The 18,220-nt window shown below is 50.3% G+C and overlaps 1 protein-coding gene across 1 annotated transcript; it reads right to left on the bottom strand.

Annotated features, from left to right (window-relative positions):
• Positions 1 to 4,953: 4,953 nt before the first annotated feature.
• Positions 4,954 to 17,502, bottom strand: VKORC1L1 (vitamin K epoxide reductase complex subunit 1 like 1). Its single transcript, XM_063146627.1, has 3 exons — positions 17,205 to 17,502; positions 8,530 to 8,639; positions 4,954 to 5,268 (listed from the first exon to the last, which is right to left on the bottom strand). The coding sequence occupies exons 1-3, from the start codon at positions 17,396 to 17,398 to the stop codon at positions 5,042 to 5,044; spliced, it is 531 nt and encodes a 176-aa protein (XP_063002697.1). The 5' UTR covers positions 17,399 to 17,502; the 3' UTR covers positions 4,954 to 5,041.
• Positions 17,503 to 18,220: the final 718 nt, after the last annotated feature.

Here is an 18,220-nt window from a genome sequence, read left to right as displayed (position 1 = left end):
AACATACGAGACAGAACACACACGGAATATTTAGGCCATGCTTTAATACAGGGTTGTTGTTTTAAAAAAAACAGTTTTTTGTTTTGTTTTAATGGTAACGGAATACTTTGCCTTCTTCGGACTAGTTCTGCTAAGTCACGGTTGAAGGGTGTTGGCAGAACCCCCGCAGAAGTTTAATCTGGTTTCGACTTCGGTTTCGTCCACATGGATGACGGAGAGCCGCTAACCAGCAGAAAACCAGGGCGGGGGGAATGTTTGGGATCTGAGACCCAAACTAAGCAGCAAAGTAACTTTAGTGTTAGCTTCCGAAAGACTTTCAACTCCTTCTGGGGCTCACCCACACATACCCCTTGCACTCTTCCCAGAAGGAGCTGCCTTTGCAGAAAGATGTCTTTTCTTCCCGCCCACAAACGAACACTGAAATGATACACGTTTGTCAGTTGGGAGCGTCTAGCTCAGCCTTCAACCTGGGGCGCTCCAGATGTGTTGGACTACAGCTCCCAGAATGCCCCAGCAGAGCTGGCTGGGGCATTCTGGGAGCTGTAGTCCAACACATCTGGAGCGCCCCAGGTTGAGGAAGGCTGCGAAGACTCGCAAAATGAAAAGGGGGAAAAAGAAACCTCGGCGGGGCAGGAGAAGGGGTGGAATTGGTCATGCCGCCTGCCTCCGAGATACATTTCTTTGTGTCCCAAGAATGCTTTCAACCCTCCAAGACGCAAAAGGGAACCCAAGGGTTGCCAGTGGCCAATTCACAGCATTTATCGGTTTCGAGGTGGGGAGAAAGAATTGAGAGAGGAAGGGATTGGTCTCTTCTGGTTCCTGACACGTTGCTAGTAATAACCTGAGTTTTGATTACTGGGAGGGGTGGCGGTGGTGGTGGTAAAGGATCCGTTTTCTCTCTTGCTGGCATAAACCTAGAGGCAAGTTGAGGTGCAACCAGGGAACAAGGGTTCCTAGGACTTTAACCGCCGTGGAGAAGGAATTTCTTCCACATAGCTAGTAATAGATCAGAGAGCTCATAACTTTGCAATACGCCTACCTGCCGGAGAGAAAACTGTTGGTCGTCAGGCGAGAGAGAGGAAGGAAGGCTGGTGGGAACGGGCCACTTGCCAGATGGTGCACTCCTCGCTTTGCCGGGCCCTGCAATCGCTTCCCCATAGTGCTAGCCCCTCATGAGGTACGCGTCTCCCAACCACGCGCACGGGGGCAGCCGTGGGCGGCCTTTTCGCGGGCGACAACAAGGTCACGGAAGGCCGGCCCGGTTTCTCACACCTGGGCAACCGTTTTGGCAGGACCAGGTTCCTCATTCCTGAAGACCTGGCCTAAGAAAGGTAAGGGTGTGTGTGTTTCCATTTGAGGCGCAGAGGCCGGGCTGACTGGAAGGAGGAGGCAGAGAGAGGCGAACTCCCACTCCTGCTCAATAAACCGTCCTTCGACTGCTTACAGAAAGAACACTTTAAAAAAAATGGGATTTTGCCTATTGCTCAGACAGACAGACAGAGAGAGGAGAAAAGCATATACGGCGAACTGATATTTACTTGTCAAACCTTTCCTGTTCTCCAATCAGAAAACAAAGCAAAATCAAGGTTCGATTCGTTGTTCAAGGTGGCACGGACGCCGCGCTCTTCGAGATTCAAGTTCAAAGGCAGCGAGGCCTTGCCTCACCCTCGGAGGGACGCAAAGCAATAAATAAATACATCTTTAGTTGGACTGCTTACCTGAAGGATTAAGAGAAATAAAAGGAGCGAGGGATAAAACCCAGAAATTCTCCCAGCAAGCGTTGCGAAGGGTCAACGCCAGCAGCCCACGCACGCTGGTGCCTTGAGGTGCAGCCGGCTGCAACTCCCATCGTCCCCAAGCTGATGGGAAGTGTAGTCTGGCACGCCTTCACAGTGCCAGCTTGGAGAAGGCTGTTTTATACCTCCTCCACCCATCTCCGAATTTCAACATTCAAGACAAGCTTTAACTGTGCTCTGGTCGACGCAGGGTGTGTTGCGCGGAACTCATTTTGACAAGGATAAAGCAGGTTTTAGTGTGTGTTTATACACACACACACATCCACACACACACTCACACAAACATATATAACAAACAGTATTCATATAAAGGCTTTCCTCTCTTCTGCTCCTTTTGCTTCACGCAAGTCCCACATGAAATAAAAATTAAAAACCCTGGCCCATTCGTTTGGCAGGCATTTAAATACTGTCGAAAGCCCCCATCCGGGGCAGAGGGCGCTCCGGCGGAAAACACGCAAACACAAGAGGGGGGTCATTAATACCTTAAACGCTGGTTCGGTTTCTTTGAAAAGCAGAAGAGAAACGGCACCGCCAAAACTTACGCCGACCCACCGAGGAGAAAAGCATTTGAACGGAACGGATTTCTGGTTTGGTTTCTTTAAAGGGAGCGTTTGGAGAGAGGGACGTCCAGCCGGATACGAAGGAAGGAAACCGGCAGGGCTCCCGTTTTGGCATCGACGTTCTCGGGGGAACAGAGCTTTGCGTTTCTCTCGGCATCAGTTAGCGGCCTTCCCCAACCCAGCACCCTCCTGGCGTGTTGGACTGCAGTCCAACAGGCCGGGAGGGGGCCGGGTTGAGACGTTAAGAGCTGACCGAAGACATTTCGCCATCCCAGATGATCACAAGATCCCCTGCAGAGGATGATGGGCCGGCAAGGTGAGTGACGTGGCACCTTCTGCCCTTGACAATACTAGTGCGTCATTGGACCACCAGGGATATTTGGGCACAGGGGCCAATCCGGAACTGATCTGCCCCATGGACTGGCTCACACAGCAGCCCAAAGTAGCATCTGCAATGCCCAAGAAGCCTCTAGGTGCCTGTAGTAGCTCTTTGAGGCCAACAGCTGCTACAGTCACTTACAGAGAGAGGCTCTTCTGAGCCTCTCTCTGCCCACCTGCCCGCCGCTCCCTCAGCCTCTGCAAGTGCCCGGCTTCTTTCCACTGCTGCACGGAGAGACATGCACTCCTCAGCTCGGGCTGAAGCCGGAAGCTGAGACAATCCGCCTGGGCGGCTTCCCTTCGCGGGTCCCTGCAGGAACGGGTCCCCAAATCAAAACCCACTGGAAGAGGCTCAGGGATCGGTAGAGGAAGCATTCCAGGGAAACGCGGGTAGTGGCCCTCTGTGCAACACCCCACCCCCTCAGCAGAAAGAGCAGGTGTCAAACCCAGGGACTGGGGAGCTCTCCCGCTGGTCTCAGCCGGCCGTGGGCTATCAACCTGGATTCAACCACCACAGGCAGCAGTGTGACTTGGTATGCAAGAACCCCAAAGGTGTGAGGGACACACACTTTCTACATACTGCAAAGGTTTGTTTCATTTGTAATAATCTATCTATCTATCTATATATATGCCCAAGAATACTTCTGCCTGCCAATTTCAAACACCCCCAATATTTGGTTTGTAAGACAGAAGGCACTTTTTTAAAAAAATAAATTAAAAAAAAGAGAACACTGCTTTTCAGGAGGGGACGGGATACAAGGAAATGCACTCGCTCCCCCACCCTGAAGCGACCTGCCATTTGTTTCGAGAGACATGTTTCAAGAAGCAGCACAACGGAACCCTGAGCATCCTCCCCCTGCTTCCGCGTTCCCTTCCGCATCGTTCCTACCCCCCTCTTCAGAACCAAATGTACCACCTCCATCTTAAATTTTGCACCGACGTCCGTAGACGAGGTCCCGGATTGCTCTGCCTCCACGGCCGCCTTGCCAACCTAGCGTCCTCTCGATGTACCAGGACTGCAACTCGCGTCATTCCCAGGCAGCATGATGGGAGTTGCAGTCCAGCACAGCCAGAGGGCTCCCGGGTGGAGAAGGCGGCCCTCGGGACATAACCGGCGGCAACCGTTTCCTGCACAGGCCTCGCTGAAACGAACGGGAAGGGGTTTCCGGGCCCTAAGCAGCTCTTCGGCATTTCAGTAGGGCTCGCTGACAGAGAGCTCGCTGTATGGCTAGGCTCTATTGCTCCAGTGCATCCGCTTGCCAGTGAGTCACTGGGCTCCAGTGTAAAGCTGTAATTCTACACAGCCGATTGAAACAGAAGTCAAACTGACTTCCGTTTGAAGTGCATCGCTGGTTCTGCCGCTCTGGGCACATTCCCTATTTGAGTGTTCCCTCCGGCAAAACCCTCTTATTAGTGTCGCCTTTGCATCAGACCTTTGTCAGTCACAACCAACAGCTCACACCGCCGCACAGGAAGCCCAAATGATCTCTGTCGCTTTGGGGATTACATACACCTTCCCACGTCGATTAGGATTTTTCTTTAGACACGTCACCGCCCCGGCCCCCAAAACTAAAGGAATCTCAGCTCTTCCTCCTCCGCGGCCACCGTCTTCTCCAGAGAGGTGGGCTCATTCCATCCTCCCATCTAAAAACCCCCCCACAAAATCTTAAAACGATCTCCCAAACGAGAAGACGAACGATTCTTCGAGTCGCTAAGCTTCTAAACGAAGCGGGCTGAGCCGCGGGAAGTTTTTCGCTTTGCAAGTGCTCCGACGGCCCCTCGCTAGCATTTTATGTACAACGTTGCGGCCAGTGTCCCAGTTGCGGCTACGGCTAGTCCCCCTCGGGCTACATACACATAATGTAAACACGGCAACATTCCCGTATGGTACCTATAAAGTCTAGAATAAAGTTAGCATGATGTCCCATTAAGACCGCCCCAGCCACAAACCGAATTTGCACACAGATGGGAGACAAATGTTACCACCATGAAATCTTTCAGGGAAGGAAGGAAGGTGTCAAGGATTTGCAGCTCAGAACTCTTTCAAAGTAGAGAAAAAGCTTGTCTTTGATTGGGTTATGACTTCCTCGAAAGCTTCCAACTCATACTGGATTCATTAGCAGAGAAGTTATCTCGGGCCCTCGTTTTTTCATTCGATTCGCTGTAATTAAACCAGGTACCCTCTTCGGGGGAAAGCATCTGATATGAAGAATTTTATAAAAAAAAAATGCTTTTACTGTGAAATAAACTTAAAATGGAAGTCGGGGTCTTCAGACTGTCAGTCAAGAGTTCACAGGGGGTGGGGCGTTAATCCTGTTTAGGGGGCAGCTGTCGCTTCCAAGCTTCGTTCAAGTAAACTAGTCGTTTGTAGTTGATGATAAAGAGAATGAAGTTCAGCAAATATGTGACGACACAGACGATGCAGAATTCCTTCAGCACAAAGTACAGAATGTAGGTCAGGTACAAGGATCCTATTACAGACACTAGGGAGGACATCATGAGGACTAGCGCCGCGACCGCACTTGCCGTCATACCTGGAAGAGGAAGGAAAGGGGTTACTGCTGTTTCGTTCGTTAGAAACCTTCCCCCCCCCCCCCCGACTACAAAAACTGCAGGAACAAATGCAAACCCAGGGCGCAGACACGCTGAGCACATTTCTCTTAAAAACAAAGAGACGTCTTTTATTTATTTGAAACATTCCTTGGCCGCCTTTCGGGGCAGAAGCCCTCACAAGGCGGCTTTACAACAATAAAAGACATAAAATATTGGAAGCAATAAAAACGTGATAGCGATAAAGGAAAGGAAAGGAACCTCTCGTGCAAAGCACTGAGTCACTACTGACTCTTGGAGGGACGCCAGCTTTCGCTGACGTTTTCTTGGCAGGCCTTATAGCGGGGTGGTTCGCCGTTGCCTTCCCCGGCCATGATTCCCTTTCCCCCAGCTAACTGGGTACTCATTTTACCGACCTCGAGAGGATGGAAGGCTGAGTCAACCCGAGCCGGCTGCCTGAAACCAGCTTCTGCTAGGATTGAACTCAGGCCGTGGGGAGAGTTTCAGCTGCAGAAACCGCTGCTTTACCGCTCTGCGCCACACGAGGCTCGATAAAACAGCAATTAAAAACAATAAAACCAGCAAGAACAATAGCAGCAGTACTCATCGTGGGAAGGCCGCGGTAAAACAAAACATTTTTAAGGCCTTCTTAAAAGCCTGCAAGGACGGTGCATGGCGGACCGCCGAGGGGAGTTTGTTCCAGAGGTGCGGGGCCACCACAGAGAAGGCCCTCTCTCATGTAGACACCCACCTGATTGTTCTCACAGGTGGGCAAGTGAGGCGGTTTAAGACAGTGGTTCCCAAAGGGGGCGGTACTGCCCCCTTGAGGTGGGTGGGATTGCATAGGGGGGGCGTTAAGAGGTAAGGGGGCAGCGGGAGGGCGCTTGAGGTGGTCTTTTCCGAGAAGCGCCTCTCCAGCAGGTCTTAAAACCCAGGGACATTTTTATGGGAGAAGGTAGTTTGGTCCCAAGCCATACAGGGGAAGAATCCACACATGTATTAATACTGTTTAAGAAGAGTCCTTCTAACGGTGAATTGAAATGTTTCAAAAGCACCAAAACGCTAATGAAGAGACATACCCTGCTTGGTGTGCCCCGCCACGCCGGCTGCAAAACAGAGGTGTCCGCTCTCTTTTCCCTCCCTCCCTCGGCAAGCCTGCGGCGGGTGCTTCGGATTTCGAATAAATATTCAATTAATTGCTACTGTTTTGAATTTTATTGTTACTATCTTCCTTAGTGGGTCATTGAAAACCGCTATTCTGAATAATGATTTTTATAGTGTAGGGTAGGGGGCGATGGGCATGAGTCTGTGGAACCAAGGGGGCGGTGACCTGAAAAAGTTTGGGAAGCACAGATTGAAGACATGTTTAATGTGCCATCTAAAGCAGACTGTGAAGGAAGAAAAGGTCTGTTGCTGTTTTCCCCTAGATGGAAGCTAGGATTTGCATAAAGCTTTTGTCTTCTTAAAATGCTTAAAGCCCTTGGAGGTGAAAGCCCTGGTGCAAACGTAGCACTGGCTGATCTAATGTGATTTAGGGAAGACGCAGCCATAAAATGTGGCAAAGGCCACGATATTAGCAGACTTGCATGTCCCGATAACCTGGAATTCTAAAGAATTTCGAACCCGGCAGCGTCCTGGTCTACGCTGCCCATAGGTTCTCGCTACAACAAGCCCAGGACCTTCCATGGTTTGTTGTTGGGTTATTTCTCTGGCTTGTCGGGGCAGAGGCAAGCCAGAGCTCCTGATGAACATGTAACGCTAGCCACGTTACAGATCGAAAGCCTCTCGCAGCTGAAGTGGGAGAGATCAGGGTTACTGTGACGTGCGAGATGGGCCTCCGAAAGGGGGTTAAGATCCACCAGGGGGAAGCGACCGGCTGCCCTCCAGAGGTTTGGGTCGTGCTGCCTGGGGATTATGGGTATCTCTAGGTGCGAGGGAGACTGGAGCAGGCAGGGAGCCCCCAGGGCTAACATCCTGTGGGGAAGAAGAAGGAGCTGTTGGTTTGCACCTCCATTGGGAGATGAGAGGCCTTCCCACCAGCCTAAACAGCCTCCTTAATTTCTTTTTATTTTCTCCCTCTTCCCTCCCCATCCCGTTTTTCCTTGTGTGTCGTGCCTTTTTTAGAATGTAAGCCTGAGGGTAGGGACTGTCTTCTTTATTGATCAATTGTAAGCCGCTCCGAGAGCCTTTTGGCTGAGGGGCGGGATAAAAATACTCAGGATGGGGAAGGCTGCTTAACAGCACCTCATCAACTTTAAAAAAGAGAGAGAATTTGCATGATCTGAGAGACCCCGAGAGGAACGTCATGACATTACCCAGACGCCGAAGACCACTGAACATTGTTGTAAGGGTGCAAAAGAGGCTCTGGAACGCCTGCAGAGAAATCCACCCGCTCTTCTCCCATGGCGGAGATTTACAAGTCCTCTCCTCTTTATACCACACGCAAACAGTGGGGAAGACGAGCAAAGGCTGTTACAAAGACTTCATCTTGCAAAGAGGACCACAAAAGTTAGCACCCTGGGTGTTAGCCTGAAAAAAAGAAAGGACCTACTCCCTTCTGTTACTACAACTTTCCAGCCTGGTTGCCTGGAGGGGTTTCTTCCTCGCCATAGGCGACCAGGTGGCTATTTACAAGCCTACTAAGAGTTTCATAGAAAAGCTGGTTTTCTAAGACTGATCTGAAGGAAGAGAGGGGCCCAGGGAATTGGCCGCGTTTTTGGGCTCCAGCTCAGCATTTGTAGAAGTTGCAATGGCTAAGATCTATGAGCTGCTGACTCACTGCATGTCTCAGGCCGGCCAGACACAACGTCGTCATACACAGCGAAATGTATGACACAGCTGTCAGAAGCCACGTTCGCGGAGAAACTGTGTGATCCTGAACGCTCGCGACAGAGGATTACTCAGCGAGAGCGATTGGGACGCTGCACCCTCTGCCTCCCGGGAAAAGCGTCACGGCAAGGGGGAGACCAAGCCGGCTCCTCGTACATCGCCCGGAGGAAGAACACCTGAAGCAAGCTGGTTTTGTGCATCACTGCCAGAAGGAACGCCTAGAAGAACTTTGAAACCCAAGTTTTGCTTCTTTCCTCCTCCCTCCCAACCTCTTTTCCTTTTGTGTCGTGTCTGTTAGATTGTCACCCTAAGGGAAGGAACTGCCTTATGATTAAGCGGTGCTGGGAGCCTCTTCGGGATTGGAGAGCAGATACATACTAAATAACCGAGAAAAGAAAAAAGCGCATGATACTTACCAAGTAACATTTGTAGTACATAGAACACAAGACAAAAGACGCTGTTGGGCTGATTTATTGCACTGTCATTCCCAAAAATGGAGCCCAGGAGGCCAAACCCTCGACCCCATCTGCAAGAGAGCGGAACAAAAAAATCTTGGTTGTACACATCGGCTTCTGTTCTCCGACCCCATTATGTCGGGCAAGTAGCAAAGCGGAGATCTCTCTCTCTTGGTTGATTTAAATCAGGGGTGAAAACCATCGGGTCCTCCTGGAATCCAAATGTGTCCTTTGGGGGTCCCACAGGCGGCCACCCAACCCTCCCTGCTAATCGCTGGTCATTTCCACAGTTTTCTCCCCATTCTAAAAGGTTGAGATCTCCTCCTCGCAACAGACTCTCTCCACTGACTGCCCTGCAGAGCCCAAAACCGCCACCAGCCCCCTTTTTCAAAGCCATCCAAATTGGTGGCCGTCGCTACGTCTTGTGGTAGTGAGTTCCACGGTTTAACTCTGCGCTGGGTGAAGAAGTCCTTCCTGACTCTCACACCATTCAGCTTCGTGGGACTGACCCCCCCCCCCGCCCCATTGGGTTTTAGTATTATGGGAGAGGGAGAAAAATGTCTCCCTGTCCACATTTTCCACCCCAGGCAGAATTATGCACACACACCTCCCTGCTGTGTTTACCATCTTGCCTAATGGAAACGCTTGGAGAACGCAAAAGCCTGCATGGTCTTGGGTGACCTTTGAGCCGGCCAAATAAAAGGCACTGCACTGCCCCAATATGGATTTTGTAATCCTTTTCATTCGGCCAACGACGGCTACCTTTGCTTTTTTTGAACGACTTCCAATTAAAAGTTCCAACTGGTATGGGTTAGAATTTTTAGAAACCGTTTTAAAAAAACGATTTTTAAAAAAGTTAGAAGGGTTTTAAACAGTTCAGTGTCCAGAAACGGTTCGACATCCCAAACTTTAGAAGCCGCCCTACCATTTGCACGCTCACACCCCTGTATTTAGGGTGACCCTATGAAAAGGAGGACAGGGCTCCTGTATCTTTAACAGTCGTATTGAAAAGGGAATTTCAGCAGGTGTCATTTGTATATATGGGGAACCTGGTGAAATTTCCTCTTCATCACACCAGTTAAAGCTGCAGGAGCCCTGCCTTCTTTTAAATTTGGTCATGCTAGTATAGCTCCTGCAGCTTTAACTGTTGTGATGACGAGGGAATTTCACCAGGTTCTCCATATGTACAAATGACACCTGCTGAACTTCCCTTCTCTATGCAACTGTTAAAGATACAGGAGCCCTGTCCTCCTTTTCATAGGGTCACCCTACTGAATTAAACCCCGGCTCTGTCTCCAACGCAACCCGTCGCCCAAACTAGGCAGCCAGCCTCCCTCGCTCGTGGAATCCAGGCCTCTTGGATGACGAATTTGCCCAAATGTGCCAAGTCTGAAAGATCACTCTGGGGAGCAATCTCCCACAGACGATGTCTCCTTTTTCATATGTTCCAAAGCCCACCCACCCACCCCAAACAAGACTCCACAGAGTATCCAGGTCCCAACCCACAACACTGGGGCCCAATCCACCATCTGCTTTTGACAGGCTACTTCTCCAACCACGCTTGCTCTCGCGCTGACGGTAGCGCCCGTGCCTTGGGGCTGCGATTTCCATCTCAAAGCTCATTTCATATTTGGGAGGAGTGGCGGTTGTCTGCATGAAAATCCAAGCATATTTCCCCCCCAAATGTATCCGTTGTGCACATTTTAAAGATTCTTCTGCCATGGTGACAGCCTACTTGCACACATTTTTTTTAAATAAATAAATAATGCACTCATTTTGAAATGCACGCAGGCTGTCAAACACAATATTGGGGTGGGTGTGTCTGCGAATCACATTCCAAGTTTGCATAGGTAGGGACTTCAAACGGGAGATTGCAACGAAGTCAGTGTTCAGCCTGGAACGAGGCGCATGGGGTAGAATCAGAGCAAAAACAGACTGAAACAAATTTCTCATACATCCCTCAGCTGCAGTAGAACAGAGACGCCAGGCAGAGACTTCATTGGGCCACATCCCCAGGACATTTTTGCTGCGCCTACACAACACCACAAGAAACAGCAGTGCTCCACTTTTCCTCTTTACAGAGCAGTCCATGGTTTTAACCTATAAAGCCCTACATGGCTTGGGACCGAAATACCTGACGGAACGCCTCGCCCGACATGAACCTACCCGTACACTGCGCTCAACATCTCCTCCGAGTGCCGACTCCGAGGGAAACTCGGAGAATGGCAACAAGGGAGAGGGCCTTTTCAGTGGTGGCCCCTCAATTATGGAACGATCTCCCTGACGAGGCTCGCCTGGCACCAACACTGTTATCTTTTCGGCGCCAGGTCAAGACATTTCCCTTCTCCCAGGCATTTAACAGCATATACTGAGTTTTTAAACTTACCCCAGAATAGTTGTTTTTAAATGGATACTGGTGTTTTTATGTTTCTGATGATTTTTAAATTTTGTATACTGTTTAATGTTTACTGTTTTTAACTTTTGTAAACAACCCAGAGAGCTTCAGCTCTGGGGTGGTATATAAATGTAATAAATAAATAAATAAATAAATAAATAAATAAAATAAAAACCGGGCTACGCTTAGATAACAAGCTGAATATGAGCCAACAGTACGAGAAAGGCCAATGCTATTTTGGGCTGCATTAATAGAAGTATAGCTTCCAAATCACTGGAGGTACTGGTTCCTCTCTATTCGGCCTCCTCTTGAGTATTGCGTCCAGTTTTGGGCACCACACTTCAAGAAGGACGCAGACAAGCTGGAGCGTGTTCAGAGGAGGGCAACCAGGATGATCAGGGGTCTGGAAACAAAGCCCTATGAAGAGAGACTGAAAGAACTGGGCAGGTTTAGCCTGGAGAAGAGAAGATGGAGGGAAGACATGATGGCACTCTTCAAAGACTTGAAAGGTTGTCACACAGCGGAGGGCCAGGATCTCTTCTCGATCACGGGAATAACGGGCTCAAGTGACAGGAAGCCAGATTCCGGCCGGACATCAGGAAAAACTTCCTGACTGTTAGAGCAGTACAGCAAAACATCAGGAAAAACATCCTGACTGTTAGAGCAGTACGACAATGGGACCAATGACCTAGGGAAGCCGTGGGCTAAGAGGACATCCAGTTGACCTTCCTGCCCAAAGACTCGCCAGCCTCATCACCCATAAGGCTCCTGACTAGTTAGGGAAGTCCTTCTTCACGTCCTACTACCTAGACCTCTTTAGAACCTGCTCCGGTTTGATCCTGTTGTCTCCTTTTCCCACAGCAGCTGCTTCCCTTAAAGGAATTCCAACTTGATCAAGCTCCTCTTTGCCACTTCTCCAATTTACACAAGCCACAGCCTTTCCTCACCGCCTCACGCCCCTGGCCAGTTTACAATTTAACACACATTACCCAATTTTAATCTGAGAAAAACCCCTGCAAATCGCTGCCTGTGAACACACAAACGCCTGAGCTTTGCTAAGCCGTTTTTAAAAAAAGAGGGGGGGGGGAAACACGCAATCTTGCAAAACTGTAAGACATTACTCAACGTCAGAAAACGTTTCACCTGCAGAAGATACAGCTGCTAGCAAACATTTCAACACAAACTGCACGTCGATGCCAAGACTCAACGACCGGTTCTCAACAGATACTCCACAAGTTATGAATGCATCGCTGCTTGCAGATGTCCACTCGGATTTGAGATGGGACTGAAAACGCTGACCCGCCCGGTTGTCAGTAACAAGCTGGCTAACAGACAGAGAAAACTGACGTATGTTGGCTCTTTTTCGGCTACAAATAGCTTACAGACATGAAAGAGGAAAACGGTCCTCCACAACTCATGCCATCCCAATTTCTTTCACGACGACCGCGACTGTGCTCCACCACAAACCATAGAACTATAAGAAGCTGTCGTGTACGGAGTCACACCCAACCATGTCAGGACTTGCGCTCTGAGCTGTCGGCTGACACCCCACAAGTAGTATTCAAGTAACGCTGACCACCCAGAACAGCAGGCACCAATGGGAGGTCAGTGAGAAAAGTCTGGTGGCCTAGCGAGGAATGGGATCCGAAAATGGCAACCTGGCTCGTGACTCTGAGCGTCACCGAAGAGATGTGAAGTGGCCGAAAAAACACCAAGCGCTTTTCTCAGCTTTTCTCAGCCCAGGCCCTCCCAGCCTGGGAAAGTGGACGGGGGTGCAGAGTAGCTGCGATCTACAAAGACAATCTCAACCTGACCAGAATTCCTGTCCGGGAATTGAATCACATCGAGTGTGTGTACCTGGCTCTAAAGACCAGGGATAGACTGGGGATTCTGTTAGTGTACCGGCCACCCCGCTGCCTATCAGACTCCCTGGCCGAGCTCACGGAACTGGTCTCGGAGTTGGTGTTGGGAGTCGCCCAGGCGACTTCAACATCCCATTCGAGACCAGTTTGGCAGGTGCCGCTCGGGAGTTCATAGCATCCATGGCAAACGTGGGCCTATCCCAACAGGTTTCTGGACCCACACATTCTGCAGGTCACACCCTCGATGCTGTTTTCAGCTCCGAACAGGTGGATCTGTGGGTGGAGGCGATGAATACCTCTGTGTGTTGTCATGGGACAGATCATTTTCTGGTTAGGGTTAGTATCACGGCTACTATCCGCCCCTGCAGGGGTGGCGGACCTATTAAGATGGTCCACCCTCGAAGGCTGATGGATCCTCTTGGATTCCAGATAGCCTTAAATTCTTCCGGAATTTAAGAAAGCCATAAAGACTGATCTCTTCCGGCAGGCCTACCCAGTTGAATTTTAAGATGCCTTTTTAATGGTGTGCTGCTTTTAATGATGCACTGGCTTTAAATGTTTGAATTAGTTGTATGTATTTTATGGTGTTTTTGTGTTGTACCCCGCCTCGATCCAGAGGGAGAGGCGGGTAACGAATAAATAAATAAATTATTATTATTATTATTATTATTATTATTATTATTATTATTATTCTTTGAAGGGTTTGACTGAACAAGCAGCAAGAACCCAACCCAGCTCCAACAGGAACGGATGGTTCATCCAGATTCCACGGGACATACAAGGAACACGCACTGCACTGCCATCAAACAGGCACAAGCTAGTTTAGAAGGAGCACAATTTCTTTCTGAACTTCAAGAAACATTGCCCTGCCTTCCCAAGCATGGCAGAGATATAATAATAATAATAATAATAATAATAATAATAATAATAATTTTATTTATTTATTTATTTATTTATTTATTACCCACCTCTCTCTCTGGATCGAGGCGGGGAACTACACTAAATAAAATAGAATACATAAAACTAGTTAAAAGAGCATATAAAACCAATACTATTAAAATAACAACCACAGCATCTTAAAATTCTTAGGTTTAAAATTCATCTGGGTAGGCCTGCCGGAAGAGACTAGTTCCTTGTATTGTTTTGTATTGTTATTGTAGTTGAAATTGTTTTGAATGGTGCATTTTAAGTGTGGGTTTTTAAAAATATTTATTGTGACCCACTTAGTGTTTTTATTACACTGTCTAGAAGTACTAATAAATAAGAAAATAAATATCCAATGGTGTGGGATGGACTTGCACATGCCTAACTTTTCACTGAATTGGGACCTCTTTCATGGGTTAGTCATGGCAGAATTAATTTCTTTACGACTGCATTGGGGGGGGGGGAGGGAAACACTTTTATTTATTACATTTGTATACCGCCCAATAGCCGAAGCTCTCTGGGGCAGCACAGGCTGCTGCACCTGTCCTTAACCAACCAGAGTCAGGTGCACACTGCACAAACGTGCTTAATTTCCCCCTTACCTCGACAGGCACCTTTCCCGTTATATCTTCCACTCAGCCACACCCCAAATGAACCCCATTTTCAGTCCAAACGTCAGCCTGACCACAGGCAGCTTCCTTGCAAATTACAGCCCAAGTCCCTGCTTTAACGAGACCCAATGGCTACATTTAGTGTTGCTCCACATCAATCTATTGCTCTGACCACCAAAGCCTCTGGCTTCGCTCCCTAACGCCCGATTTCTACAAACTGTGACCTTAGTTCATCCAATGAGGCTTGCCAGGTTGTCGCCAGAGGCACACATGTCCCTGTGTACTTATCCGCAAAGCCTGAACAGTGGGGAACAGAGCCAAAGCTGGAACGGCCCAAGCCACACCCATATTAGTGAATGCAACCTCACCCCATTCCTTTCGTTCTCTGCTTTCACCCCACACTCATTCGCGGCCAAACCCTCTCCTCTCAGAACATCCAGGCCTACGTCCACGACACTACACACACACATTCCTGGCATACACAGCTCCTCCGCCATTACTGTCCTTTACTTTACAGCAGAACCTCTTCAATAATGTGGGAATAAAACAAAAGCCAAGTTTCCAGTGTAAGGGCTTATGGTAAGACAATGCCCTGAGCATGTGCAGAAAGTCTTTCCCTCCTCCTCACCCACTGCTGGAAAAATAGGACTGACACGTCTCATTTGTTAATTACATTACTGAAAAGCAAACCTTCCCACATCTCAGCTGTGTGCGGGTTTTTTGTTAAATTCTTATCACATTTTCCAGACATCTTTCAACTTCTAATCAAATAACATTCCTGAGCATGAAACACCCTTCTCAAAAAATCACTCTCTCCCCACTCCAACCTCAGAGGCTATTGGACAATTCTGATAAGAACGCATTTGCATATCTCCAACTATCGGAAGGACTTAAAAGAGATTGTGAGTCGCTTGCCTGTTCCAGGAAACTATTCTCTCTCTGTTTGTGTTTAGGAGTTAATCGGACTGTATTCATCAGGCTGAGCCTACCCATCGCCAGTCCAGAGGAGATCATACTCAATCTGACTCACTCCGACAGGATCGTTCACTCTTTTGACAGGTTCTCGGCTTTGTGTATGACCTGCGTATTGCTGCAACACGCCTTACATTGCTGAGTCTGTTGGCCTCAGCGCTCTGGGACAACATTTCACACCCTCCTCTTCTCTCGGTGTGCCTCTCTCTGCCAACGGAGATTAACGCTTCATGCATCTGATGAAGCAGGCACGAGTCTACAAAAATACCTGCCATAATAAATCTGTTTGTCTTTAAGCAGCTACCAGCCACATTGTAGCGTCTGCTGCAATAGACGGAGTCTGAGGCCCTCCTGGAATGCTAATGCTTTACATAGAGCCCTTCTGAGTAATCAAAGCCCTTTGCAGTCCTTGCCTCAGTCACAAAGTAAGGTAGACCAGCAATATTAGCCACCACCACCAGTGCAGCTTATACAGAGGTGGGATTTGAAATTGGTCAAGAATGGCTCATCTGTCACCCAAGGAGTTTGCAGCTGCAGTAATTTTAATCAAGGCCTTGGATTGTAGGGGGATTCCACACTCTGCAAGCACTCAGAGGCACTTCTGCACCCAAGAAGCTCATGGAGACAGAATTCTGGATTAGGGTGTCACTGAGGGAGGGAGGGAGGGAGGTAAAAGTAGGTGAGACATGCTTATGCTCAGAGGCGCTTCTGCACTTCAAGTCCCCTGAAGAACTTGTGGAGATCTGTATCAGGGATTCACTGGAGGAGTGCTAGGTAAGATGCACCCACCACATGCTCAGAGGCACTCTGAGCGCAAAGAACTCATGGAAGCAGGGAGACCTGGATTAGGCCCTCACTGCCAGCGGAGGGGTAGATAGGCTGTGCTCTCTACATGGACATAAGCACTTTGGGTCAGCCCAAAGAGCTCATGGAAGGAGGGAGACCTGAATCAAGGCCTCACTGCCAGGAGAAGGATGGGTAAGATGCACTCTGCACATGGTCTGCGGCACATCAGGTCAGTTCGAAGAACTGCTGGAAGTAGGGAGACCATGATCGGGGGGGGGCCTTGACAGGGGAGCGATAGGTAATGTAAACTCTACAAATGCTCAGAGGCACTTTGGGTAGGACTTAAGAACTCGTGGAAGCGAGGAGGCCTATGGAGGAATGAGTAAGGCACGCTCCATACATGCTCAGAGGCACTTCGGGTGAGCCTAAAGAGTTCGTTGGAAGCAGGGAGGCCTGAACCAAGACATTCAGGGAGGCCTGAACCTGGGGGAGCGGAGGGATGAGTAAGGCACGCTCCATACATGCTCAGAGGCACCTTGGGTCAGCTTAACAAGGGCTGGCGGAAGCAGGGAGGCCTGGATCAGGGCCTCCCTGGGGGAGTGGAGGAAGGCGCGCTCCATATATGCTCAGAGGCACCTTGGGTCAGCTTAACAAGGGCTGGTGGAAGCAGGGAGGCCTGGATCAGGGCCTCCCTGGGGGAGCGAAGGGATGAGTAAGGCACGCTCCATACATCCTCAGAGGCACTTTGGGTCAGCCTAACAAGGGCTGGTGGAAGCAGGGAGGCCTGGACCAGGGCCTCCCTGGGGGAGTGGAGTAAGGCGCGCTCCATACATGCTCAGAGGCGCTTCGGGTGAGCCTAAAGAGTTCGTTGGAAGCAGGGAGGCCTGGATCAGGGCCTCCCTGGGGAAGCGAAGGGATGAGTCAGGCGCGCTCCATACATGCTCAGAGGCGCTTCGGGCCAGCCTAAAGAGTCCGTTGGAAGCTGGGCTTCCCCGGGGGGGGCCCGGGCGAGGCGCGCTCCGCACGCGCTCAGACGCCCCCCCGCCGCCGCCCCGCCCGTCCCCGTCCCCGTCCCTCCCGGCTGACCTGGAGGCGATGGCGGCGGAGCACCGGACGCGCTCGCCCAGGTCGCAGAGGGCCCGGTAGTGGCGGTCGCGGCCCTTCTCGCGCTCCAGGTGGCAGGCGTAGAGCGCCAGGGCGATGCCGGCCAGGCACACGGCGTAGCGGGCCACCCGCTCCCAGCGCGGCACCGACACTCGCAGCAGGACGGGCGCCGCCATCTTAGCCCAGCCCTCGCCTAGGCGGACCCGGCAGGAGACTCCCCGGCCCTGCGCGCGCAGCGCGGCGCACGCCGGGACGCGCCGCCCGCGCGCCCCTCGCCCATTGGCTGCCGCCGCCGCCCGCGGGTGGGGTAGGGGCGGGAGCGGGAGAAGCAGGCCACGCCCACCGGCGCCGCGGCCCCTCCCTCTTCCCTCCCCCCGCGCGCTCAGCTGCTGCCGCGGCCTCCTCTCGCTCGCGCTCTCCTCACTGAACGTGGCGCTCCGCCCCGCGCCAGGCCGCTTGGCCAATCACAGCGCGGCCACGCCCACCCCGGCGCCGGAGCGCGAGGAGGTGTCGCGAGACTTCGCAGAGATCTGAAGCGAGAGGGATAAGAGAGTTCCCTCGCCCCGCCCCTCTCTTCAGAGAGCTACGGGTTCGAATCCCGCCTTGTATCTTGCACCCGGCGGTGGATGGGGTTAATTAAAGATTTGTCAACGATTTAACGGTTTTCAAAGCAGCTTGTACCAGAATAAAAGAATAACAATATCCTATTGACAAGAGAAATCCCGGAGGGACGTGGTGCTAAAAGAGCTAATGTGGTGTAATTGTTGTTATTAAATGTATTTTTTCAATCAATACATGCATAGGATTGTAGGATTTCCCCTGCCAAAACATGCATAGAATTGTAGGATTTCCCCTGCCAAAACATGCATAGAATTGTAGGATTTCCCCTGCCAAAACATGCATAGGAGTGGAGGACTTGTCTGTCAAAACATGCATAGGAGTGGAGGACTTGTCTGTCTAGGTATGTATGGGATTGTGCCTTAAATAAATAAATAAAT

Source organism: Elgaria multicarinata, chromosome 22 (genome assembly GCF_023053635.1).
Source record: "Elgaria multicarinata webbii isolate HBS135686 ecotype San Diego chromosome 22, rElgMul1.1.pri, whole genome shotgun sequence".
NCBI classification, from domain to species: Eukaryota; Metazoa; Chordata; class Lepidosauria; order Squamata; family Anguidae; genus Elgaria; species Elgaria multicarinata.
Note: the sequence above shows the minus strand (reverse complement) of the source record. Positions and strands in the feature narration are given on the sequence as shown.